Source organism: Mobula birostris, unplaced genomic scaffold (genome assembly GCF_030028105.1).
Source record: "Mobula birostris isolate sMobBir1 unplaced genomic scaffold, sMobBir1.hap1 scaffold_1420, whole genome shotgun sequence".
In the NCBI taxonomy this organism is placed as follows: domain Eukaryota; kingdom Metazoa; phylum Chordata; class Chondrichthyes; order Myliobatiformes; family Myliobatidae; genus Mobula; species Mobula birostris.
The window spans coordinates 18705-44940 of NW_027274461.1; the positions used below are offsets into that span (position 1 = coordinate 18705).

At 52.5% G+C, this 26236-nt stretch overlaps 2 protein-coding genes across 2 annotated transcripts; one reads left to right on the forward strand and one right to left on the reverse strand.

Moving 5' to 3' along the window:
• The first annotated feature begins 251 nt into the window (after window positions 1-251).
• Window positions 252-2670, forward strand: ube2s (ubiquitin-conjugating enzyme E2S). Its single transcript, XM_072250057.1, has 2 exons — window positions 252-447; window positions 554-2670. The coding sequence occupies exons 1-2, from the start codon at window positions 289-291 to the stop codon at window positions 833-835; spliced, it is 441 nt and encodes a 146-aa protein (XP_072106158.1). The 5' UTR covers window positions 252-288; the 3' UTR covers window positions 836-2670.
• An 11200-nt stretch (window positions 2671-13870) lies between these two features.
• On the reverse strand, window positions 13871-25582 carry LOC140192458 (protein shisa-6-like). The gene is made up of 7 exons (XM_072250058.1): window positions 25264-25582; window positions 25056-25209; window positions 24106-24263; window positions 19652-19708; window positions 16737-16805; window positions 15824-15964; window positions 13871-14493 (listed from the first exon to the last, which is right to left on the reverse strand). The coding sequence occupies exons 1-7, from the start codon at window positions 25580-25582 to the stop codon at window positions 13871-13873; spliced, it is 1521 nt and encodes a 506-aa protein (XP_072106159.1).
• Window positions 25583-26236: the final 654 nt, after the last annotated feature.

The window sequence follows — 26236 nt, forward strand, 5'->3', positions numbered from 1 at the left end:
TCCCTCTCCCTGCCTCCCCCTTCTCCCTCTCCCCGCCCTCCCCTTCTCCGTCTCCGCACCCTCCCCTTCTCCCTCTCCCTGCCTCCCCCTCTCTCCCCACACTCCCCCTCTCTCTCCCCACCTTCCCTGCTCCCCCTTGCCCCCCCATCCCTGTCCCCTCCCCCCTTGCCCCATTCCTGTCCCCTCTCCCCCCCTTGCCCTTTCCCCTCCCTCTTTCTCTCACCTTACTCGACTCATCTCTCTTCCCCCTTCACAGATGGGACACCATATGCAGGAGGCCTTTTCCGGATGAAGCTGGTGCTGGGCAAGGACTTCCCTGCCCGGCCTCCTAAGGCCTTCTTTATCACCCGCATCTTCCACCCCAACGTCAGCCCCAGTGGAGAGATCTGCGTCAATGTTCTGCAGCGGGACTGGAGGCCGGAGTTGGGAATTCGTCATGTGCTGCTGGTTGGTGTCTCTGTGTGTGAGGTGTGGGGAGGGGGAAGGTCGCCTGGTCCACGACAGCTGCTCCCTCTGCTAACGCCACCCTCTTATTTCTGTCTGTCTCATCCAGACCATCAAGTGCCTGCTGATCCAGCCGAACCCGGAGTCAGCCCTCAACGAGGAAGCAGGTCGCCTACTGCTGGAGGAATACAGCGAGTACGCATCGCGTGCCCGCCTGCTGACCGAGATTCACGCCCGCGCCCGTGATAATGACCCCTCCCCTCCGCCATCTTCCTCATCCACTTCGCCCCAGCCCCGCCCCCCCGATGGGCCCCTCCCCAAAAAGCACGCCGGCGACAAGAAGCCCCCCAAGAAGAAGGGTGAGAAGAAGCGGGCACTCCGTCGGCTCTAGAATCTGCCCTCCCCCCCTCCCTCCGCCCCCATGGGTCACCAGGCACTAAGGTAATCCTCACCCCATTGGGCACTAGGACCCTGCACCACTTCTCCCAGTGACTGGCTACTGTGCACTAGGACTCTGCGGCACCCCTTCAAGTGAATATTGGATATCAGCTGGGCACTTGGACCCTGTGGCAGCTCTTTTCCAATGACTGAGGCACTTGATGCACCCTAGGAACCTGCATCAGCCCCAGCAACTACAAGGTACTGAATGCAGGGCACTGGGACCCAGGAGCACCCCTTCCTGCAGATACTGGCTCTAATTTCTGGACTCTAGGACCGTGCAGCATCCTACCAGTGGTTATAGGCTCCAGCTGCTGAGTTCTAGGACCCCGCAGCACACCATTCCTGATGAGCCTGGGCTTCCGTTTGACCCACAGGGGGAGCTGGAGCAGAAGATGTGGTTGCCTCATTTGCTTTTGTAACAAAAAGAAAAGGAAGAGGAAAAAAATACAAATTTCCCACCCCGCCTGTCTGGTTCCTCTCCCACCCACCCAGAATTGAAAGGTCTGACCACTCTACATAAGTTATTGCAGATGTTCTCCCACCCCAGCACACTCATCCCTGTCCTGGGCATCCCAACTCACTCCCCATACTCACAATTTCATTTGTGCTCTGACCAAGTCCTGGATGTGCGTGTGCCCCCTCTCGCCATCTCTTGCATTTCATTATTCATTCTCAACTTTCTTCTCCTGTTCCCTTTTACCAACCCTCGCCATCCTACATCCTCCAACCCCATCTCACTCTCTCTCCCCTCTCCCTTCCTTCCCTCTCTGACTCACTCCTTTGTGCCCAGGACAGTCTGGAGGGGGCTTCACTCTGCTTCTAACCCCGGGAGTGTGTGGAGGGAGCTTCACTGTGCCTGACCCCGGGAAGGTGTAGAGGGAGCTTCACTGTGTCTGACTCCGGGACGGTGTGGAGGGGACTTCACTGTTGTGCTAACCCCGGGAGTGTGTGGAGGGGACTTCACTGTGCCTGACCCCGGGACGGAGTAGAGGGAGCTTCACTGTGTCTGACCCCGGGAGTGTGTGGAGGGAGCTTCACTGTGCTAACCCCGGGAGTGTGTGGAGGGAGCTTCACTGTGTCTGGCCCCGGGAGTATGTGGAGGGAGCTTCACTGTGTCTGACCCCGGGAGTGTGTGGAGGGGACTTCACTGTGCCTGACCCCAGGATGGTGTGGAGGGGACTTCACTGTGCCTGACCCCGGGAAGGTGTAGAGGGAGCTTCACTGTGTCTGACCCCGGGACGGTGTGGAGGGGACTTCACTGTGTCTGACCCTGGGATGGTGTGGAGGGAGCCTCACTGTGTCTGACCCAGCGATGGTGTGGAGGGAGCTTCACTGTGTCTGACCCCGGGACGGTGTGGAGGGAGCTTCACTGTGCCTGACCCCGGGACGGAGTAGAGGGAGCTTCACTGTGTCTGACCCCGGGAGTGTGTGGAGGGAGCTTCACTGTGTCTGACCCCGGGAGTGTGTGGAGGGGACTTCACTGTGCCTGACCCCGGGATGGTGTGGAGGGAGCTTCACTGTGTTTGACCCCGGGACGGTGTGGAGGGGACTTCACTGTGCCTGACCCTGGGATACAGAGACATTTCCCCAGTGACCAGGTCCCTTCTCATCTCAGGTTCTGGTTTGTTCTCATTCCGCGTCCTAGTCAGGTACTGTGTTCCGAGATAACAGCCTCCTGGAGGGGCAGTTCTACGGTGAGGTTCTTCCTCATGCCCGACTCCCCATCTACACCTGTAAATAAAGAAATGGGTACATTCTGTTTATATTAAACATTATCTGCTGCAAGACGTTTTTGTCTGTGTGGTCAGGGTACACCAGATTTTCCACTCCCTCACCCCTGGGGCAGTGCTCCTGCTGTGGGCTGCCCTAGGGTGATGAGGAGACGGGAACTGTGCATGGTGTTCCCAGTGGGGGTCTGACCCAGGGGGATATGGAGACGGGAACTGTGCATGGTGCTCCTGGTGTGGGTCTGACCCAGGGGGTTATGGAGTCAGGAACTGTGCACGGTGCTCCCGGTGTGGGTCTGATTCAGGGGGATACGGAGATGGGAACTGCGCACGGTGCTCCCAGTGTGGGTCTGACCCAGGGGGATATGGAGACAGGTACTGTGCACGGTGTTCCCAGTGTGGGTCTGACCCAGGAGGATACGGAGATGGGAACTGTGCAAGGTGCTCCAGATGTGGGTCTGACCCAGGGGGATACGGAGATGGGAACTGTGCACAGTACTCTTGCTGTGGATTTGACTCAGGGATATGGAGATGGGAACTGTGCACGATGCTCCTGGCATGGGTCTGACCTAGGGGGTTACGGAGATGGGAACTGTGCACGGTGCTCCTGGTGAGGGTCTGACCCAGGGATAGGGAGACAGGAACTATGCACGGTTCTCTTGGTGTGGATCTGACCCAGGAGGATACGGAGACGGGAACTGCATGGTTGTCCTGGTGTGGGTCTGACCCAGGAGTGTATGGAGATAAACTGTTCACAATGCCTGTTTGCATTTACTCATCTAAACCCATCATAATTTTGTACACCTCTATCAACTCTTCCCTCAATCTTCCATGTTGCAAGGAATAAAGTCCTGACCTATTCGATCTTTCTTTATAACTCAGGTCCTCCAGACCTGCCAATATCCTTGTAAATTTTCTCTGTACTCTTTTAACCATATTTACATTTTTCCTGTAGGTAGGTGACCAAAACTGCACACAGTAGTGCAAATAGGCCTCACCAGTGTCTTCTACAACTTCAACATCCCAACTCCTGTACTCAGTACTTTGATTTATGAAGGCCAATGTGCCAAAAGCTTTCTTAATGACCCACTTTTTATGAATTAAAAACCTGTATTCCCAGAACCTTCTGTTCCATCACACTCCTCATTGACTGTGTAAGATCTACCCTGGTTGGGTCCTACCAAAGTGCAGCACCTTGCACTTGTCTGCATTAGATTCTACCTGCCATTTCCCAGCTGCTCCAGATCCCAATGCTAGGTTTGATAATCCTCACTGTGCACTGCACCCCCAATTATCTTCAAATTTTCTGATCCAGTTAACCGCATTGTCAACCAGATCTTCGATCCCTGTGGCACACCACTAGTCTCAGGCCTCCAGTCAGAGGGGTAACCATCTGATACCACTCTCTGGTTTCTCCCCGCAAAGCCAATGTTTAATCCAATTTACTACCTCATTCTGAATGCCGAGTGACTGAACCTTCTTGACCAGTCTCCCATGTGGGACCCTGTCAAATGCCTTACTAAGATCCATGTAGACAACATCCACTACCTTGCTGTCATCCACTTTCCTGGAAACACCCTCAAAAAAATCTCAAGATTGGTCAGACATGACCCTGCCATGCTTACTATCCCTAATTAGTTCCTGTCTGTCCAAATACTTACATATATCAGTTCATTAGAATACCTTCCAATAACTTCTCCACTACTGATGTCAGGCTCACCGGCCTGTAATTTCCCGGTTTATTTTTAGAGCCTTTCTTTAACAGTGGAACAACATGGGCTATCCGCCAATCCTGTACACACAAAATAATCTGCAGATGCTGGGGTCAAAGAAACACTCCCAACACGCTGGAGGAACTCAGCAGGTCAGGCAGCATCCTGACGAAGGGTTCCGGCCCAAAACGTGGACCGATCTTTTCCACGGATGCTGCCCGACCTGCTGAATTCCTCCAGCGTGTTGTGAGTGTTCCTCCAATCCTGTGGTACATCACCTGTTGCAAAGGATGATTTGAAAAGCTGCAATTTCTGCGCTTACCTCTCACAGGGTTTAAGGGAACAGCTTGTCAGGCTCTGGGGATTTGTCCATCCTGATTTACCTCAAGACAGCAGTCTCATCTGTAATCTGTACAGGGTCCATGGATTTGCTACTGCGTTGCCTCACTTCTATAGACTCTGTCCATCTCCCGAGTAAGTACAGATACCAAGAAAAAAAAGATCTCCATCTCTTTCGGATCCACTCATGAATTATAACTGATTTACCAGAGGACCAATTTTGTCTCTTGCAATCCTTATGCTAGGTTTTGAGAGGTTGGACAAAGTTGGGTTTTCTTGGCAGAGGCTGAGGTCTCACAGCGGTTCATAAGATTATGAGAGGAACAGATCGAGTGTAGACGACTGCTTTTATCCCGGCGGGAAATGCTCCATACCAGTTCCCACAAGGGACACCCCAACCATATCCCGGGGGGGGGGGCGGGGCGGGGTATGAGCTGGGAGTAGATTTTGGACAAAGTTTGGTTGTTTTCCTCCTGTGATGGGGGTTGAGGGGAAAGAAGGGGGAGAGAAAGAGAAGTTTACAAAATGACGTGGAGACAATTTATTTCAATCAGTTCTAAAATATAGAACTGGTATTAGTTTTGTTACAAGGATTAATAGTGATGAACAGCGAGGCACAGAGTGAATCTGTATTTGCCTGCAAGTTCACAAGCGTGTGAATTTACACAGACAAGTTCTTGTGCACACCTACACTCCACGAACAGTCAAAGAATAGAAAAGTAATACCCAGGAAAAGTGTTCCTGATGTAATCTCCATATGTCCGTGGGGTCCTCCACATCCTCGATGGTTGGTCTCTGGAGAGTTGTCATCACTTTGCATTCAAAGTCTCTGCTTTTATAGTCTTTCCTTACCTGTTCAAATATCCCATTTCATTCCCAATGGCTGTGGTCCAGGCCAGAGTCCATTTATTTCCCTCTTCCGCAGGTGATAACTGGTTAAGTTATGGCTCTTTGTTTGAAATTAGTTACCAAACCAGTAACCAGCTAAAATGACGCAGGGCTGACACAGACCCCACCATTCACAAACCATCAAGGATGTTCACACCACAGAATATGTAACAAATTGCTTCCTATTTGGAAATTCTCCCTAGTCCAGCAGATTACCTGGAGCATCATTGCCTCTACTTTAAACCATTGATTCAGCCAAGCAAAGCCAATCCACAAAGTGGCAGCCTTCTTTCCTCTGACCTCATGGCAAGAACAAAGGACAATTGGTCTGTGTGCTCCACCGTTCTTGATTCATTTGAATTCGTTGATTTCTAGACTGCTGCTTTCTGGCTAACAGTTTATTATTTTCACATGGAAACAGGGAAAATCTTGGCTTTTGTATTCTATCCATACGGATCACTTACACAGTGCATTGAGGAAGAACAAGGGAAAACAGTAACGGAGTGCAGATTAAAGTGTTACAGTTACAGAGAAAGGGCACTGCAGGGCAGACAATAAGCTGCAAGGGTCACGACGAGGTAGATTGTGAGGTCAAGAGTCCATCTTATCGTACTGGGGGGGCGTTCAATAGTCTGATAACAGCGGGGTAGAAGCTGTTCTCGTACTGGGGGACTGTTCAATAGTCTGATAACAGCGGGGGTAGAAGCTGTCCTCGTACTGGGGGAGCGTTCAATAGTCTGATAACAGCGGGGTAGAAGCTGTTCTCGTACTGGGGATCGTTCAATAGTCTGATAACAGCGGGGTAGAAGCTGCCCTCGTACTGGGGGACCGTTCAATAGTCTGATAACAGCGGGGTAGAAGCTGTCCTCATACTGGGGGAGCGTTCAATAGTCTGATAACAGCAGGGTAGAAGCTGCCCTCGTACTGGGGGACCGTTCAATAGTCTGATAACAGCGGGGTAGAAGCTGCCCTCGTACTGGGGGACCGTTCAATAGTCTGATAACAGCGGGGTAGAAGCTGTCCTCGAGCCTGGTGGGACGTGCTCTCAGGCCTTTGTATCTTCTGCCCGATGGGGGTGGGGGGGGGAGAGAGAGAATGTCCGGTGTGGGTGGGGGTATTTGATCACACTCTCTGTTTTACTGAGACAGTGGGAAGTGTAGACAGAGTCCATGGAGGGGAGGCTGGTCTCCGTGATGTGCTGACCTGTGTCCACAAGTCTCTGCGGTTTCCTGCGGTCCCGGGTGGAGCGGTCGCCGTGCCGAGCCGTGATGCATCCAAGACACGTACGTTCGAATGCTGCTCATAGACTTCAGATCAGCGTTCAACACAATCATTCCTCAGAAACTGATTGGAAAGCTGAGCCTGCTAGGCCTGAACACCTCCCTCTGCAACTGGATCCTAGATTTCCTGACTGGGAGACCTCACTCAGTTTGGATTGGAAGCCATCAACCATTCCACAGTCAAAGTCACTTCGACCACATTTATTCCCCATTCTGATGTTTGATCTGAACAGCAACGGAACCTCTTGACCATGTCTGCATGCTTCTATGCATTGAGTTGCTGCCACGTGATTGGCTGATTAGATATTTGCTTTAAAGATTAGAGTCATTAATAAAGTAGCTACTGGGTGGACATGTAAAAAAGCAATACTGTATAACTGGGTTGCCTTTCACTCTAAACCTGAAAAACCAGGGGTTTATTGGGGACAGTCATCAGGTCTTTGTGTGGGGCATGTCATGGCTTATGAACTTCCCCTATCAGAGGAAGTATTGAAGGAGATCAATCGTGCTTGGTAATGGATGTTGTCTGTGTGGATCTCAGTGGAGTTCAGGGAGCTGGACTTTAGAAGAATAAAGGTGGGGGGGGGTGTGGGGAGGGGGGACTCTCACTGAAACCTGTCAAATATTGAAAGGGCTAGATAGAGTGGATGTGGAGAGGATGTCTCGGATCAGAAAGTGCAGCCTCAGAATAGAACAGAGATGAGGAAGAATTTCTTTAGCCAGAGTGATGAATCTGTGGAATTCTTTGTGAGAGGCGGCTGTGGAGGCCAAGTGATTGGGGATATCTAAAGTGGAGGTTGCTAGGTTCTTGATTAATCAGGTTGTCAAAGGTTTCAAGGAGAAGGCAGGAGAATGGGATAATAAATCAGCCTTGATGGTATGGCGAATCAGACTTGGTGGACTGAATCGTCTATTTCTGCTCCCTATGTGTTATGGGAAACTAATCCAGAGGCTGGAATGTATGGGATCCATGGTGAACGGGCTGTCTGGAATTGCAGAGAGCAGATGCTTGTGAGCAGTTTGTATGTTCTCCCCATATCACATGCGTTTCCTCTGGGTTCCTGCCACAGTCGAAACACTATGGTCGGTAAGTTAATTGGTCATTGTAAGGCTGGGGTTAAATCGTGGGACTGCTCGGAAGGTTCCTTTCCCACACTGCATATCAATCAACAAATAAGGACTCTGGCTGGAGGGATTCACAGGGATCGTTGCTGGGACTTCTGCTCTTTGTGCTATCTACCAATGCCTTGCGTGAAAATGTGGGCTCGTAAGTTTGCAGAGGGAGAGGGCAAGAGACCACCCTGTATATTCCTCAGTGGAGTTGGTCCTTGCCCACAGCATCCGACACATCAACCTTCCACTGCGTACAGGTCAGGAGTGTGAGGGAATCCCCTGGACGAAGTGAGAATTCCCTCGAGAGGCCCATCCACTGAAATCCTGAATGTGTCACAGTGGAGCACTGTGACCCCAGCGAGTGCTGCTCTGTAGACTGTCCCGTGATTCCCTATCCATGTGGCTGTGGCCGCCAAGTTAATGGGTATATTTAAAGTGGCGGTTGATAGGTTCTTGATTAGTCAGGGTGTCAAAGGTTACGGGGAGAAGGCAGGAGAATGGAGTTGAGAGGATTAGTAAATCAGCCTTGCTGGATTGGTGATGCAGACTCGATGGGCCGAATGGCCCAATTCTGCTGTTATGTTCTATAGTCTTGTTGATTATGTTTAATTCCCAATACAGACGACAGGCTCAGGAAGGGAATACCGGACCGATCCCTGTGAAGACGGGCAAGACAAGCCGGGAGCTTGTATGCACTGACGCTGGCTTTCGAAGACATTAAGTGGTCACATGGAATTGGTTTCAGCCGGGGGAGGTAGTGGGGACAAGCTCCCACTGTCATTTAAATGCTCCCAATGACGTGTGTCTCAAATAGTCTCTGACAGCCGTCCAGCTCCCGGCCTTCACGTATGGTTAGCTACTCAGCCCGGCGGGACCGTTTCTATTCACGGGAGAAGGGGCAAAAGCAGGTTACTGGCGCCTTAAAACAGTCACTTTGGGCAGAAGCGGCTTGACAGCCGTGGCTGGCAGCTCATCTTGAAGAAGGAAAAGTCGGATCTGAAACCTCCGCTGCCTTGCGGCTGTATCCACATGAGAGAGGTTTCGGGAGCAAGCCTCCAGGGAAAAATCCCTCCGTCGTGTCAACGCGAACCGTCCATTCCTCTCTCTCTGTCTTGTTTTACGGCGGTTGGTACCCAGCTTAATGGTGCATTACCACCACCTTTTGCTCTGGAGTGTGCAATAGACTTACTTTCTAAATCCCTTCACCGGCAACCCCTGCGACGCCGCTGGTGCCCAACTGTGCCGGTCTCTGAGATTCCTCTGCATGAATCAGCTGTGCGGAGAGCCGAAGCCCGGCAGATGGCGACGGCTCGCTCTCTGTATTGTATTGTCCCGGTAGATGGCGACGGCTCGCTCTCTGTATTGTACTGCCCCAGTAGATGGCGACGGCTCGCTCTCTGTATTGTATTGCCCCAGTAGATGGCGACGGCTCGCTCTCTGTATTGTATTGCCCCAGCAGACGACGACGGCTCGCTCTCTGCATTGTATTGCCCCGGTAGAGGGCGACGGCTCGCTCTCTGTATTGTACTGCCCCGGCAGATGGCGACGGCTCGCTCTCTGTATTGTACTGCCCCGGCAGATGGCGACGGCTCGCTCTCTGTATTGTATTGCCCCGGCAGATGGCGACGGCTCGCTCTCTGTATTGTATTGCCCCGGCAGATGGCGACGGCTCGCTCTCTGTATTGTATTGCCCCGGCAGATGGCGACGGCTCGCTCTCTGTATTGTATTGCCCCGGCAGATGGCGACGGCTCGCTCTCTGTATTGTATTGCCCCGGCAGATGGCGACGGCTCGCTCTCTGTATTGTATTGCCCCGGCAGATGGCGACGGCTCGGTCTCTGTATTGTATTGCCCCAGTAGATGGCGACGGCTCGCTCTCTGTATTGTACTGCCCCGGCAGATGGCGACGGCTCGCTCTCTGTATTGTATTGCCCCGGCAGATGGCGACGGCTCGCTCTCTGTATTGTATTGCCCCGGCAGATGGCGACGGCTCGGTCTCTGTATTGTATTGCCCCAGTAGATGGCGACGGCTCGCTCTCTGTATTGTACTGCCCCGGCAGATGGCGACGGCTCGCTCTCTGTATTGTACTGCCCCAGTAGATGGCGACGGCTCGCTCTCTGTATTGTATTGCCCCGGCAGATGGCGACGGCTCGCTCTCTGTATTGTATTGCCCCGGCAGATGGCGACGGCTCGCTCTCTGTATTGTACTGCCCTGGCTTGCGTATCGCGTCAACAGCTGCGATGCAACGTCCGTTCTCGACCCCGACCAACCGAGGGAGGCACAGAGATCGCCCCGTGTCAGCGGAGAAACCCGCAGGCTTTGGACAGGGTGCAGGAGGTTCACCAGGATGCTGCCTGCATCAGAGGGTGTGAGCTACAAGGAGTGGACAAACTTGGGTTGTTTTCTCTAGAGCGGCGGAAGGTGAGGGGAGATCTGATAGAGGTTTATAAGTTTATGAGAGGCACAGCTAGAGAAGACGTTTCCCCAGGGTGGAGATGTCTAATACCAGAGGGCGTGTGTTTAAGGTGAGAGAGAGTTCAAAGGAGATGAGAGGGTCACGTTTTTTTAATCACGCATAGAGCTTTAGATACCTAGAACGTGCTGCCAGTGGAGGAGGAGGAGGCAGATACAATCGAGGGGGTTAATCGGCGAGGACACAGACATATAGATGTGCAGGGAAAGGGGAGAGGTGGACGGTTCCTGTCTCCGTATCACCCAGTATCCGTGTCCCTGGGTGAGACCCAGACCGGAAGCACCGTGCACAGTTCCCGTCTCCGTATCCCTGGGTCAGACACACACTGGGAACACCGTGCACAGTTCCCATCTCCGTATCCCTCCGGGTCAGACCCACACTGGGAGCACCGTGCACAGTTCCCATCTCCGTATCCCTCCGGGTCAGACCCACACTGGGAGCACCGTGCACAGTTCGCATCTCCGTATCCCTGGGTCAGACCCACACCAGGAGCACCGTGCAGAGTCTCCGTCTCTGCCCTGTGCACAATTTCCATTCCCATGTCCCCCGCCTTCCACCTTGATTCCTCGTTATAGCCGGGGGAGGGGGGAAGGGGGATGAGGTCCCAGTACCTATTAAATGCTCCCAATGGCGCACGTCTCAAACAGCCTCTGACAACCAAGTCCAGCTTCTGACCTTCACGTGTGGTTTAGCTACTGAGCCCGGCAGAACCGTTTCCATTGACAAGGGGGTAAAGGCGGGTGACTGCCGCTTCGGGCAGATGGGCTCATCAGTCGTGGCTGTCAGCTCATCGAGGAGACGGAATACTCTGATCTCAAACCTCCACTGCCTTGTGTCTATACCCGCTCACGGGGAAGAATTCGGGAGTAAACCCCAGATCCGGAGCTGCAGTCCCTAAGTCAATACTGACCGGCAACTCCTGAAGCACCGCTGGTATCAAACTGTATCGGCCATTCCTTCGGGCTCATCGTGGAGAGCGGGAGCCTCCTACATGGGTAGCGGCTTGCTCTCTATATCGTTCTGCCCTGGCTGGCGTATCAGGTAGACAGCCCAGCCGGAACGCAATATCCTCAGTCGACCTGGCCGACGGAGGCCTCGCTCACTCACTCATCGCCTCTGGGGCGGAATTGTTCGGAACTGCATGAAGACGTACACCAAGATTCCTTTATTCAATTCAAAACATCAAAATATCTGAACACAGAACAAAAACCCAGAATAAAATGATCGCATGCCCTCCCCCTGTAACCCCACCCAGCACACCCCGCTGCAGGGAGGGGATTAACTTCCCCTGTCTTGCCAATAAAAAGCCTTGGTAGCTAAAATTGGTTTTACAAAGATATACGAGACAGAATAAAACTTCTTTTACAAAAGTTCGTCCTGGCTTTTAAAAAACACACACAAACTCGTCGAGATTGCCAGCTGCGTTCTAACGCCCGGGGTTGGGGGTTTACTATAGCGAATGGGATCCCAGTTCCCTCTACTTGGCCGTTATTGGTCCATGGCCAACGCTGTCCGCTCTCCGCCTGGGGTTAGGGGTCTCTAGGTGCTCGGGGCATCTATCTTCTGCACACCTCCCCCACCCCCCACAAGCGCCCATCCCTACATCTCTTCTTCCTGGAATAAGATCTTCTCGAGAGAGAGTGAAGTCATGTCTCCGACTGGGTGCTCCATCTCCGACACCGTTTATGCCGCTGATGTAGTTGTGCTGAGGACGGGGATGGGTTGGGGGCTGGGCTGAAGGTGGGGAGAATGGGGAAGGGGTTGGGAACTCATCCCCCTCCCTCTCCACCTCCAGCAAGGAGAGAACATCAAACCCCAACCCCATCTCCACCATGCATAGCCTGGATAAGGAAATCGAAATAATTCCAGTCCCGACCACATAACTCCACCACCCCCTCACCTCCCTCCCCACCAACGTCTCAGTGCAGGCAAGGATTGAACCCCCTCCGTATTTCGTCTCCTGCGCTGGAGTGCTCCGTTGGGCTTCATCACCAAATAAATGGCCCCATCTGCTGATTAGAAGCAATGGCCCTGTCACCTTTCAATATACCCAAACAGTCTCAGACATGGATGAGGATAGTCCAATAGTTCAAGTTGGTTGGCAGTGGTCCAATGGCCAGTGATTTTCCAACTCCATCTGACATGGTTGATATTGGTCCGACTTCCTTTGCCATGGACAATGGTGACCCAACCCCTTGAACTTGGCTGGCATTGATTGGTCCAATCCTCGCTGCAATGGCTAACGTTGTCCCAAGCTCCTCTAACCCTGTTCGCTATTGGTGCAACTTTCTCTGCAATGGCCAATAGTTTCCTAAATCTCTCAAATGTACCCGGTATTTGTCCAATTGCCTCTACACTGTTCATTGGGGTCACAAACATCTCTAACTTGGTTGGTATTGGTTTGATCTTCTGTGCTATGGCCAATGATGTCTTAAACACCTTTAACTTAGCCGTTATGGATAATAGTGTCCCAAATCCTTCTAATGTGGTCAGTATTGGTGCAAAACCACTGGGGGGTGGGGGTGGGTTACGCTATACTATCTCCCTAAGACGTTGGGTTGGGATGGGACCAAGGATACACTGAATTAACTCATGAGAACTAGTCTTCACCTACAGTGGTGGGGAGTGTGTCAATTATCTTCTTCAAAATGGCCGACAGAACCAATCACCCTCTAAAATGGTGGATGGGAGAGATCTTTCTCTAAAGTGGTTGACGATCACTCTAGACATCTACAGAAGGTGCCTTGATGGGAAAAGTCCTTCTGGAATACCAAGCCTCAGCTCACCACCCAATGCCAACCTCTCTTCAGTGAAGATTATGGAGGGGAGCCCAGGGTGTCTCTGAAATGTGGCTGCCGGCTGGTCCTCATCCAACATTCCCGCTGGGAGTTGGAAGCTCCTTGGAGACGGCTGGGGTGAAGTGGGAGAGGGTGTGGGAAGAGAAGGTTCCCCCATGGTGTAGCTGAGGATGAGCAGGCAAACTGAGATGGGTCGACTGGATGCCAGGGACGTGGTGCCCAGCTGTCCTCGTCCAGAGAGCTCGAGGAAAAGAGGAAGAGGGAGAAGGAGGGAGGAAAGGGAAAGGAAGTGACTGTGAAAGAGAAGGAGGGTGAGAGAGATGGGGGGGTCTCACCTCAGGCAGTGAGGAGGAAGGGGAGAGAAGGAGGAGAGGAGGAGTGTTGAAGAAGATAGGGGAGGCAGGGAGGGGGAAAGAGAACGGGAGAGAAAGGAGGGAGAGGGAGAGGGAGAGAAGGAGACAGAGAAAGAGGGAGGGGAATGATAAGAGAGGGGAAGATAGGAGGAGGGAGAGAGAGATGAGGGTGGAGAGGAAGGTAGTGGGAGGGAGGGAGGTGGACAGTTGGGCTGGGCGGTGGAGGAGCAATAGGGACGGAATGCAGAGAAGGAAAGAGGGAGGGATGGAGAGGGATGTTTGAGAAGGGCGGGGTTGAATCTCAGACGGTGACCTCGGCCTTGGAGCCCGAGCGGATCTGGGTCGCTGGGTGCCCTGGCAAGGGCTGGAGTTGGTCCACGGTGCTGTGCCTCTTGGCGGCGAAGGCTTGGCGGCGCTCGGCACTGGGCAGAGTTGGAGTGACACCCACCCCTGCCCCTCCCCCACTCCCCCCTCCTCCCCCACCCCCTCGGGGAGAGCCGGCCGAGGGGTGGGAGTTCATCTTGACGATCTGGTGACGCTCGATCCAGGGACGGGAGGGCGAGGAGACGTTCCCGTAGGATAGGGCCTTCTGCGAGAGTGGCAGGAAGAAGGGGGATAGAGGTGGAGGGGGTGGAGGGGGAGGAGGGGGTGGGGGAGGGGGCGGGGCAGTGGGGCAAAGCCGCTCGCGGGAGCGGGAGGAGCGTGGCCGCGGAGGGGGGAGAGGGGGGAAGGAGGAGGTGGCAGGGTGTCCCGGCTCAGACAGCAGACGGTCCTGGGAGATTGCCCGTCTTGGGCAGGGGGAGGGTGACGATGGTAGGGCACTGGAGGAGGGGTGGTTTCGGGGTGGGCGGCGCAGGGGGAGGGTGCCCCGTCCGGGAGTCTCGGGGAGGTGGCGGTGTTGGCAGCAATCCTCAACGTCCCGGGCTGGTAGGAGAGAAGGGATGGAGCGAAAGATGATGAGATGAGGGGGCGGGGGAGGAAACAGAGTGGCAGAGTGGTAAGGAGAGGAGGAAAGAGGAAGGGAGGGAAAGGATAAGAAGTGAAGAAAGGTTGGGAGGGAAAAGAAGAGAGGGAAAGAGGGAGAGGGACAGAAAGAGAGGGGAGAGTGGGAAGCCGAGAATAAGGGAGGGATTAAAGTAAGGAATGAGGAAGTGAGGTATAGGTGAAGAGAGACAGAGAGGAGGAAAGGGGAGGGAGAGAAGGTGAGAGAGAAAAGGGGGAGAGGATGAAAGAGAGGCAGGTCAATCCCATGTGTGAAGATGTCAATTTCCAATGTCTAAAGATCCCTATCCACACCTGTCCCCACTCAAACCTGTCCCTATCCACACCTGTCCACATCCACACCTGTCCCCACTCACACCTGTCTCCATTCACACCTGTCCCCATCCACACCTGTCTCCATTCACACCTGTCCCCACTCACACCTGTCACCTTCCACACTCGTCCCCACAAACACCTATCCCCTGCCACACTCACACTTGTCCCCACTCGCAACGGTTCCCACTAACACTGGTCCCCATCCACACCTGTTCCCACTCACACCAGTCCCCACTCAGACTTGTCTCCATCCACATCTGTCCCCACTCACATCTGACCCACTCATCCCTGTCCCTATTTACACCTGTCCGCACTCACACCCGTCCCCGGTCACAGCTGTCCCAATCCACATGTGCCCCCATCCACACCAGTGTCCACTCACACCCTCCCCAGCTCACAACTGTCTCCACTCGCACGTCTCCAGTTAAACCTGTCCCCATTCCACACCTGTCCCCCTCACACCTACCCATCCCCACCTGACTCCACACACCTGACCCCACTCACACTTGTCTCCAATCACTCCTGCCTCCATGGACACCTATCCACGTTCACATCTGTCCCCATCCACACCTGCCCCACTCACACCTGCCCCACTCACATCTGTCCCCACTCACACCTGCCTCCACTCACACCTGTCCCCATCCACACTTGTCCCCATCCACACCTGTCCCACTCACACCTGTCCCCATCCACACCTGCCTCCACTCACACCTGTCCCCATCCACACCTGTCCCCATCCACACCTGTCCCACTCACACCTGTCCCCATCCACACCTGTCCCCATCTGCACCTGTCTCCACTCACACCTGTCCCCATCCACACCTGTCTCCATCCACACCTGTCCCCATCTGCACCTGTCCCAACACACCTGTGCACCAACACCTGTCCCTCCCCTCCCTGCCCCTCTCCCCCCAAACCCGTCCCCTGATGAGCTCACCAAGCCTCCGGAGCGAGGAGTATCTGTTAACATCCTGCCGAACAACGGCCTCGTACGTGGGTGGCAGGTGGGAGAGGTTGTGGTAGGAACACGAGGTGAGAAGTCCGCTCTGCCGGGAGTGATGGTGTCCTCGGGAGCGGTCTGTGCAAGGATGGAGTGAGAGGGAGGGGTTGAGAGAGAGAGGGGAGAAGGAGGGGTGGAGAGTGGAGAGGGAGAGGGAGGGGGAGATAGGGGAGAGGGGAAGGGAGAAATGGGGAAGGAGGGAGAGAGAGAGAGTGAGGGATTGAACGAGAGAATGAGAGATGGAGAGGTACAAGGTTAAATATAAAGAGAGAAAGTGGAAGGGAGATAGTGGGAGTGAATGAGAAGGATAGATGGAGGGACAGAGAGTAAGAGAGAGAGTGAGGGAGGGAGACACACACACACACACACATACAGAATGGGAGCAATGGTGAGGGAGAGGATTAACGATCGAACACCGTGTCCCTGTATAACCAGAGCGCAGCCAGGAGATGGTTAAACAGACTGGCTTGTGTCAGTGTCTGTCTGTCTGTCTGTCTGTGTGTGTGTGCGTGTGTGTGAGAGAGTCTCCGAGCGTGGTGTCTGTCTCCCTGTGGGTAGTGGGGAGGAAAAGGCAATGAGAGGGTTAATCCTCGTCCGTCTCACCCACCGCTGCGTCCACCTGGTTCAACAGAGCCACGACTCCAGGGTGGGAAGCATCTCTCCCAATCCTACCCCCTCCGCCGTCGAATCGACCTTTGTTGCCTGTTGCCGTATTGAAGCAGGGGAGGAGGACGTGGTGTGGGTTGGCGTCTCAGTCTATGTTGGCGTAGAGCAGGAGAGAAGGGTGGGGCAACAAGAAGGGAGGGGAGACGTGTCTGCCCGTCGCTTTCTCTCTCTTTCTGACGCTCACCTAGGGGCAAGGTTCCTGCGTGTCCTGGGCTGCTTCCCACCACGTGTTTGAGGTTGTGGTATGTGTTCCCTGGGGACGAGAGAGGAGGATGGTTATTTTTGCGATTCCCTGCTGTGTCTACATTCCTCAAACCCATTCAGAGTAAAAAGACCCACAATGTATGCTGGTTGATGTACGGCAGAATGGGAGTGTTACCCTTTGGAGGCTCCAATCTGAAGGCAGAAACTGTTTGTAATGGAACCCATTGAATGTGATAGAGTGGACGTGGAGAGGACGTTTCCTATGGTGGGAGAGTCTAAGACCAGAGGACACAGCCTCAGAATAGAGGAGAGTCCTTTTAGAACAGAGATGAGGAGGAATTTCTTTAGGCAATGAGTGGTGAATCTGCGGAATTCATTGACACAGGTGGCTGTGAAGGCCAAGTCTTTATGTATATTTAAGGCAGAGGTTGATAGATTCTTGACTGGTCAGGGCATGGAGGTACGGGCAGTTGGCAAGGGATTGGGGTTGAGAGGGGAATGGACCAGCCATGATGAAATGGCGAAGCAGACTCAATGGGCCGAATGGCCTAATTCTGCTCCCATATCTTATTCTCTTAGGTCACCGTCGTTTTCTCCAGGGTGGAGGAATCAAAGGTTCAAGATTCCAAATTGTTTAATGTCATTTCCAGTACACGAGTGTAGTGTAATTAAATAGTTGTCACTAGGGAAGCAATGCATCACAGAAACACACAATGAGATAAAGTATAGTCTCGTGAGACCGTGGATTTGTGCCTTGGTAGGCTTCCAGGGCGCAGGCCTGGGCAAGGTCGTATGGAAGACCGGCAGTTGCCCATGCTGCAAGACTACCCTCTCCACGCCACCGATGTTGTCCAAGGGAAGGACACTAGGGCCGATACAGCTTGGCACCGGTGTTGTCACAGAGCACTGTGTGGTTAAGTGCCTTGCTCAAGGACACAACACACTGCCTCAGCCAAGGCTTGAACTAGCGACCTTCAGATCACTAGACGAACACCTTAACCACCTGGTCATGTGCCAACACGAGATAAAGTACACAATAATAAAAAACACAACAAATATAAAAAACATAGGCTACTTATACACATGGGGAGAGCAGGCACTGGAGTGTCTGTACATAAGGTGACTGACAGGAAATGATAAAGTAGTGGTGGTTGGGGGTGTGGAGAGGTGGGTTACTGGGTGGAGGTGTTGATCAGCCTCACTGCTTGGGGAAAGGAACTGATTTTGAGTCTAGTGGTCCTGGTGTGGACGCTACGTAGCCTCCGCTCTGATGGGAGTCAAACAGTCCGTGAGCAGGGTGTGTGGGATCCTTCCTGACGTTACTGGCCCTTTTCCGGCACCTTTCTGTATCTCTGTTCCTGATGGTGGGTAGGCGGGTGCCGGTGATGTGTTGGGCAGTTTTGATTATCCGTTGCAGAGCCGTCATGTCCGACGCAGAGCAGTTTCCGTACCAAGCAGAGATGCAGCTTGTTAGAACAAAAGGGCAAAGGTTTATGGTGCGACTTTGGAACTGATATAGAACAGAGGGACCCTGGGGTACAGGGACATGGTTCCCTGAAAGTGGAGTCACAGGTAGACAGGGATCCTGGGGAGTGTTGTAGAACAGAGGGACCCTGGGGTACAGGGAAATAGTTCCCTGAAAGTGGAGTCACAAGTAAACAGGGACCCTGGGGAACGTTACAGAACAGGGACCCGGGGGTACAGGGACATGGTTCCCAGGAAGTGGAGTCACAGGTAAACAGGGACCCTGGGAAACATTACAGAACAGAGGGACCCAGGGGTACAGGGACATGGTTCCCTGAAAGTGGAGTCACAGGTAGACAAGGACCCTGGGGAGTGTTGTAGAACAGAGGGACCCTGGGGTACAGGGACATGGTTCCCTGAAAGTGGAGTCACAGGTAGACAGGAACCCTGGGGAGTGTTGTAGAACGGAGGGACCCAGGGGTACAGGGACATGATTCCCTGAAAGTGGAGTCACAGGTAGACAGGGTAATGAAGAAGACGTTTGCCACACTGCCCTTCATCAGTCAGGGCACGTAGTACAGGAGTTGGGACGTTATGTTACAGTTGTACAAGACGTTGGTGGGACCAGACTCGGAGTATTGTGTTCAGTTCTGATCACCTTGCTGTAGGAAAGATGCCATTGAGCTGGAAAGAGTGCAGAGGAGATTTACGAAGATGTTGCCAGGATTCGAGGGACTAAGTTATGGAGAAAGGTTGGGACTTTAATCTTCGGAGCGTAGGAGACTCAGGAGTGACGCTACAGAGAAGTATAAAACCAAGAGGCACAGAAAAGCATAAGCCCATAAGATATAGGAGCAGAATTAGGCCATTTGGCCCATTTCATCATGCCTGATCCATTTTTTCTATCAGCCCTTCTTTCTTCTCCTGACCAATGAAGAATCTGTCAACCTCTGCCTTAAATATACATAAAGACTTGACCTCCTCAGCTGCCCGTGGCAGAGAGTTCTACAGATTCACCGCTCTCTATAGAAAGTGGTTCTCATCTCTGTTCTAAATGGACGCCCCTCTATTCCGAGGCTGTGTCCTAAGGTCTTAGACTTTCCCACCATAGCAAACATCCTCTCCACACCCACTCTATCAAACCTTTTCACCAAATCAATGGGTTTCAATGAGCTCATATGTCACTCTTCTGAATTCCAGCGGACGAGTTGGGCCAAAGGGCCTGTGTGTGCTGTCTGACCCCAACAGTCAGTCCAACCAGATGAACATGGACGTTCCATGGCTCACTCTCTGAGGGCCACTTCTTCACACCCTGACACCACTATCCTCTCAACTCCCAGACATACCTGCTGACGATATCCTCCCTCCCCTCAAGCTCTGCCTTGTGGACGGTGGTGGGCTGAGGGTGGGGAAGGTTGGGATCAGACCTACCTTGCATCCGCTGGAGGGTGCCGTCTCCAGACTGTCTCCTGCCCTGTGGGACCTGGCCTGAGGAGAGAGGCTGGAGTTAGAGAGTGTCATCCAACACTGGCCGCCAGCCCAGCTGTCTCTGCCGCCCTTTCGAAACTGCCCCGTCTGCTTGAGTTTGGCTCATATCCCTCTAAGCCTCGGGGTCATCTACTATATCCAGCGCCCCTCCACATCAATGAAATCTGGTGCAGACTGGGAGACCTCTTTGTCAAGCACCATTGCTCCCCGTCCACTGTGGAAGGCAGGATTTCTCAGTGGTCACCTATTTCATAGAAACATAGAATATAGGTGCAGGAGTAGGCCATTCGGCCCTTCAAGCCTGCACCGCCATTCAGTACGATCATGGCTGATCATCCAACTCAGAACCCTGTACCAGCCTTCTCTCCATACCCCCGATCCCTTTAGTCACAAGGGCCATATCTAACTCCCTCTTAAATATAGCCAATGAACTGGCCTCAACTGTTTCCTGTGGCAGAGAGTTCCACAGATTCACCACTCTTTGTGTGAAGAAGTTTTTCCTGATCTCGATCCCAAAAGGCTTCCCCTTTATCCTCAAACTGTGACCCCTCGTTCTGGACTTCCCCAACATTGGGAACGGATTTTATACGTTTCAATAAGATCCCCACTCAATCTTCTAAATTCCAACGAGTATAAGCCTAGTTCATCCAGTCTTTCATCATATGAAAGTCCTGCCATCCCAGGAATCAATCTGGTGAGCCTTCTTTGTACTCCCTCCATGGCAAGGATGTCATGACATGTCACTCCTCTATAACACTGTGACAATTTCCCCTGTAACACCGTGGTCACCTCCTCTGTAACACCGTGACCACCTCTTCTGTAACACAGTGACCACCTTCACTGTAACACCGTGACAACCTCCTCTGTAACACCGTGACCACCTCCTCTGTAACACCGTGACAACCTCCTTTGTAACACTGTGGCCACCTCCTCTGTAATCCCGTGACCACCTCCTCTGTAACATCGTGACAACCTCCTCTGTAACACCGTGACAACCTCCTCTGTAGCACTGACATCCTCCTCTGTAACCCTGTGACCACCTCCTCTGTAACATCGTGACCCCCCACCTCTGTAACACTGTGACCACCTCCTCTGTAACACTGTGACCACCTCCTCTGTAACACTGTGACCCCTTTGACTACAATGGACTTAAAAAAAAATCTTATTTGTTCCAGAAAACTCAGGCCACCCCACACTTGGAGTGTGGGGTTGCCTCATTATGGAAAGTACGTGGGAGCTTTAGAGAAGGTACAGAAGAGATTAACCAGAACATGTCTTATGAGGAAAGGTTGAGTAAGCCAGGGCTTTTCTCTTTGGAGCAGAGAAGGGTGGGAGGTGACCTGATTTAATTTTATTTTTGGATCGTGATGCAGTGTGGAATTCGCCCGTCAAGCCTCCCCACCCAGCAATCCCTCAATTTAATCCTCGCCTAATCACGGGACAATTTACAATGAACAAATAATCTACCTAATGGTAAGTCTTTGGACTGTGGGTGGAAACTAGAGCACTCGGAGGAAACCCACGTGGTTGTGGGGAGAATGTACAAACTCCTTACAGGCAGCAGTGGGAAAATGAACCCTAGATGAGGCATAAATTGAGTGAACAGCCAGATATCTTTCCCAGGGCAGGAATGGCTGATAGAAAATGATTGTAATGGTGACTGGAGGGAAGTATGGGGACAGGGTGTCAGAGGGAAGGTTTTCACACAGAGAGTGGTGTGTGAGTGGAATGCCCTGCCAGAGGCAGCTATGTTAGGGACTTTTAAGGAACTCTTTGATGGAGATGGAGACATGGAGGCCACCTGGAAGAGAAAGGTTGGAATGATCCTGGAGTAGGTTCGGTGTGCCCAACATTGTGGGCTGGATCATCTGTACTATTTTCTAATTGCATTCTTTCATGTCAAAAATATGTATAATTTATGTTTGTGTTTGATGCTGAGATGCTGCTTTTCATTGCAAATGTGTAGACATGACTTCTGCATTTCAGAATAAACTTCACTTTGTTCTGTTCCCTGTATGCCACTCCCAGAATGGGATGGCCTTCCCAGTGCTGGATATCGTGAGAGGAAGCCCAAATGCCCTCACCTTTCAGTGTGGAATATCGACAGAGAAACCCCATACACCACTCACAGTGTGGAATATCGACAGAGGAACCCCATAAACCACTCCCAGTGTGGAATATCGAGGGGGGAACCCCATACACCACTCCCAGTGTGGAATATCAACAGAGAAACCCCCTACACCACTCCCAGTGTGGAATATCGACAGAGGAACCCCATACACCACTCCCTGTGTGGCATATCGATAGAGGAATCCCCTACACAAGACCCGGTGTGGTATATCGATAGAATAACCCTATACACCATTCCCAGTGTGGTATATCGATAGAGAAAGTCCATACCCCGCTCCCAGTGTGGTATGACGGTAGAGGAACCCCATACACAACTACCGGTGTGGTATATCGATAGGAGAAACCTATACACAACTCCCAGTGTGGTATACCGATAGATGAACCCCCTACACCACTTACAGTGTGGTATACTGATAGATGAACCCCATATGCCACTCCCAGAGTGGTATGTAAATAGAAGAACCCCATACACCACTCCCAGTGTGGTATATCGATAGAGGAAACCCCTACACCAGACCCGGTGTGCTATATCGATAGAATAACCAGATACAGCGTTTCCTGTGTGGTACTTCGATAGAAGAAACCCGTACATCACTCCCAGGGTGGCATATCGATTGATCAACCCCATACACCACTCCCAGTGTGGTATACCGATAGAGGAAACCCCTACACCAGACCCGGTGTGCTATATCGATAGAATAACCAGATACAGCGTTTCCTGTGTGGTACTTCGATAGAAGAAACCCGTACATCACTCCCAGGGTGGCATATCGATTGATCAACCCCATACACCACTCCCAGTGTGGTATATCGATAGAGGAAACCCCCTACACCAGACCCGGTGTGCTATATCGATAGAATAACCAGATACAGCGTTTCCTGTGTGGTACTTCGATAGAAGAAACCCGTACATCACTCCCAGGGTGGCATATCGATTGATCAACCCCATACACCACTCCCAGTGTGGTATACCGATAGAGGAAACCCCTACACCAGACCCGGTGTGCTATATCGATAGAATAACCAGATACAGCGTTTCCTGTGTGGTACTTCGATAGAAGAAACCCGTACATCACTCCCAGGGTGGCATATCGATTGATCAACCCCATACACCACTCCCAGTGTGGTATACCGATAGAGGAAACCCCTACACCAGACCCGGTGTGCTATATCGATAGAATAACCAGATACAGCGTTTCCTGTGTGGTACTTCGATAGAAGAAACCCGTACATCACTCCCAGGGTGGCATATCGATTGATCAACCCCATACACCACTCCCAGTGTGGTATACCGATAGAGGAACCCCATACAGCATTCCCTGTGTGGTATATCAGTAGAGAAACCCCATACCCGATTCTCAGTGTGGTTTTACGATCGAGGAACCACATACACCACTACTGGTGTGGTATATCGATAGAGAAACCACATACACTGCTCCCAGTGTGGTATATGGATAGAGGAATCCCATACACCACTCCCAGTGTGGTATATCGATAGAGAAACCCCATACACCACTCCCAGGGTGGTATATCGGGATGGCAACCCCGTACACCACTCCCAGAGTGGTATATCGGGATGGCAACCCCGTACACCACTCCCAGAGTGGTATATCGGGATGGCAACCCTGTACACCACTCCCAGTGTGGTATATCGACAGAGAAACCCCATACACCACTCCCAGGGTGGTATATCAGTACATGAATCCCATACCTAGAACATAGAACATTGAATAGTTCAGCACAGTACAGGCCCTTCGGCCCACAATGTTGTGCCGACCCTTAAACCTTGCCTCCCATATAACCCCCACCTTAAATTCCTCTATATACAGTCTCTTAAATTTCACTAGTGTATGTCCCTCCACCACTGACTCAGGCAGTGCATTCCACGAACCAAGCATTCTCTGAGTAAAAAACCTTCCTCTAAAATCCCCCTTGAACTTCCCACCCCTTACCTTAAAGCCATGTCCTCTTGTATTGAGCAGTGGTGCCCTGGGGAAGAGGCGCTGGCTGTTCCCTCTATCTATTCTTCTTAATACACCACTCCCAGTGTGGTATATCGATAGAGGAACCCCATACACCACTCCCAGTATATATGACACTCCTAATATGACTCCTAATATGACATTTCAAGAGGGGAACCCTAAGCTGCCCTCGCAGGTTCAGGTACTTGTACGTGTGACAATAAGGCTGAAATCTGATAGCCCCAGCTGCATAGCACAGCCCTAGTACAATGTGAACCTCAGAACCCCTTCCCCAGCTGTGCTTACCTGAGGGATTCTTGCAGGCTTTGCTTGGGGTGTAGTGGTTCTTGACAATATGAGGCTGGTTGTCTGGAGCCGGCACGGTGCTCCCAGTGTTGGTCAGGTTGTTCTGTTCAGCGTCTGGCGTGGAGACAGACTGGTGGCGCAGGATGCTCACCAGAGCTCTGTACCATCAGGAAAAGGAGGTGGTAGGTGGGGAGAGATTCAGGAGACAGTTCAGAACCGGTATGGCACGGTGATAGATTAACTGTGGTTGGAGGAGGCAGGTTTATCTGTTAACCAGTGTGCGAATCTCATCCCATACTCCCAATGTGGGATATTGAAAGTGGAACCCTGTGGACACCTCCCAATGTAGGATATCATGAGGGGAGCCCAGTAGCCCAGTATGCCCCTCCCAGTGCAGCATGTTGAGTAGGAAATCGAATATGGTATATTGATAGGAGACTCCCTGTACTTCTCTGAAAATGGTGATCCCTGAATAGCGTTCCCAATACTGCTGAGAGGGGCGCCCCATACACCCTAATATGGGACATCAAGAGAGGAACCTGGTACCACCCTCCCAGTGTGATATACCAAGTGAAAAACTTTGTAATACACTCCCAATATGGTTCATTGAGACAATAACCCCATACATTCTTCTCAATACTGTACATTGAGAGGGGAACCCTATACGACCCTCCCAGTGTGGTATACAGAGTGAGGAACTCTGTAAGACACTTCCCAGTCTGGGACATTGAGAGGGGAACCCTATACGACCCTCCCAGTGTGGTATACAGAGTGAGGAACTCTGTATAACACTTTGCAATATTGTACATTGAGAGAGGAACCTCCCAGTGTGGTATACTGAGTGAGAAACTCTGTATAACACTTTGCAATATTGTACATTGAGAGGGGAACCCTGGACACCCCTCCAGAAATGCTACATCAAGTGGGGCTGCCCTGTCCAGGGAACTTACCTGGAGACGTTAAGGTGGCGGGGTCCGCGGGCAGCTTTGCGGAATACAAGCCTGGCAGCAACGCCAGCGCCCAGAACCAGGGCCAGGCCAGCACAGACGACGTAGACTGCGGCATTGGCTCGACCAGCTCCCAGGCTGCGTTGCTCCTCGTCGTCTTCCGCGTCCCCTGGGAAGTTGGCCGCCCCTGCCCTGGCACCCGCTCCGCCACCCCCATGGCGGGGGCCGGTGCCTGGGCTGGGCACCCCCTCCGCCCAGGCGGGGAGCCGGTAGTTGTTGCAGGCGGCCTGGGCCAGCCGGTAGCTGTGGAACTGGCAGCAGAAGCGGTAGTGACAACTTCCGCAGCAGTACAGGTAGGGGCCGGCGCTGCAGTTGAATGGTGGGTCCCAGTGGCCCATCACGTCGTAGTAACCCCAACAGGCATCCGTCACCTCCCGCTCTCCCCTCTCTTGGCTCCCGTCACTGGGTCCTGAGGCTGTCAGCCCCCTTGGGGCCAGCATCAGGCAGACGGCCACAGCTTGCCACCACATCTTGGCCTGGGGTCCTCTCCCCTCTCCTCCCCACCCTCCTGAAATCCTTCTCTTCTCCCTTTCTCCTCTCCTCTCTTTGCTCTTCACACTCTCTCCCCTCCTCTGCTCTTCCCTCTCTTCTTTGACCCCTGTCTCCACTCACCCACAATCCTCTTTCCTGTTCTCTGCTCCCCACCCTTCTCTCTCTCTAAGCTCCTGTGATCTTCTCTTCCTGCTCACTCACTCTCTCCTCTTTGATCTCCCCTCTCTCCTTCTCTCTTCTCTCGTTTTGCTGTCGGCTCTCCTCTTCACTCTTTTATGATAATCTCTCTGATCTTTCACTCTCCTCCCTTCTCTCTCCCTCTGCACTCTCACACTATTTTCTGTTTAGTTTCACGTGCTCTCTGCTATCTTTCTGCAATCTTCTCTCACTTTCTCTTCTCTTTTTCCTCCCTGGTGTCTCAGAGAATTCCCTTGACCCTCACTCTCCTTCCACTCCCTCATGGTCTTCTGTCTCCTCTTTTCTGCTCTGTCTTTCCACTCCTTTTTAATTCTTTCTCTTTCTTCTCCTTCTCTTGCAGTCTTCTCTCCCCGCTCTCTTGATTTCTCCTCTTGGTCGCCCACACTCTCGCTTTCTCCTCTCCTCCCTCGCTCTTCCCTGGAGGATAAAGCGGA

Coding starts and splice junctions, on each gene's coding strand:
- ube2s (XM_072250057.1), top strand. CDS start 289: ATGAAGCTGGTGCTGGGCAAGGACTTCCCTGCCCGGCCTCCTAAGGCC. Junction 448..553: donor GAATTCGTCATGTGCTGCTG/GTTGGTGTCTCT, acceptor TGTCTCATCCAG/ACCATCAAGTGCCTGCTGAT.
- LOC140192458 (XM_072250058.1), bottom strand. CDS start 25,582: ATGTGGTGGCAAGCTGTGGCCGTCTGCCTGATGCTGGCCCCAAGGGGG. Junction 25,210..25,263: donor CACCGGCCCCCGCCATGGGG/GTGGCGGAGCGG, acceptor GGGACGCGGAAG/ACGACGAGGAGCAACGCAGC. Junction 16,806..19,651: donor CACCCTCCAGCGGATGCAAG/GTAGGTCTGATC, acceptor TCTCGTCCCCAG/GGAACACATACCACAACCTC.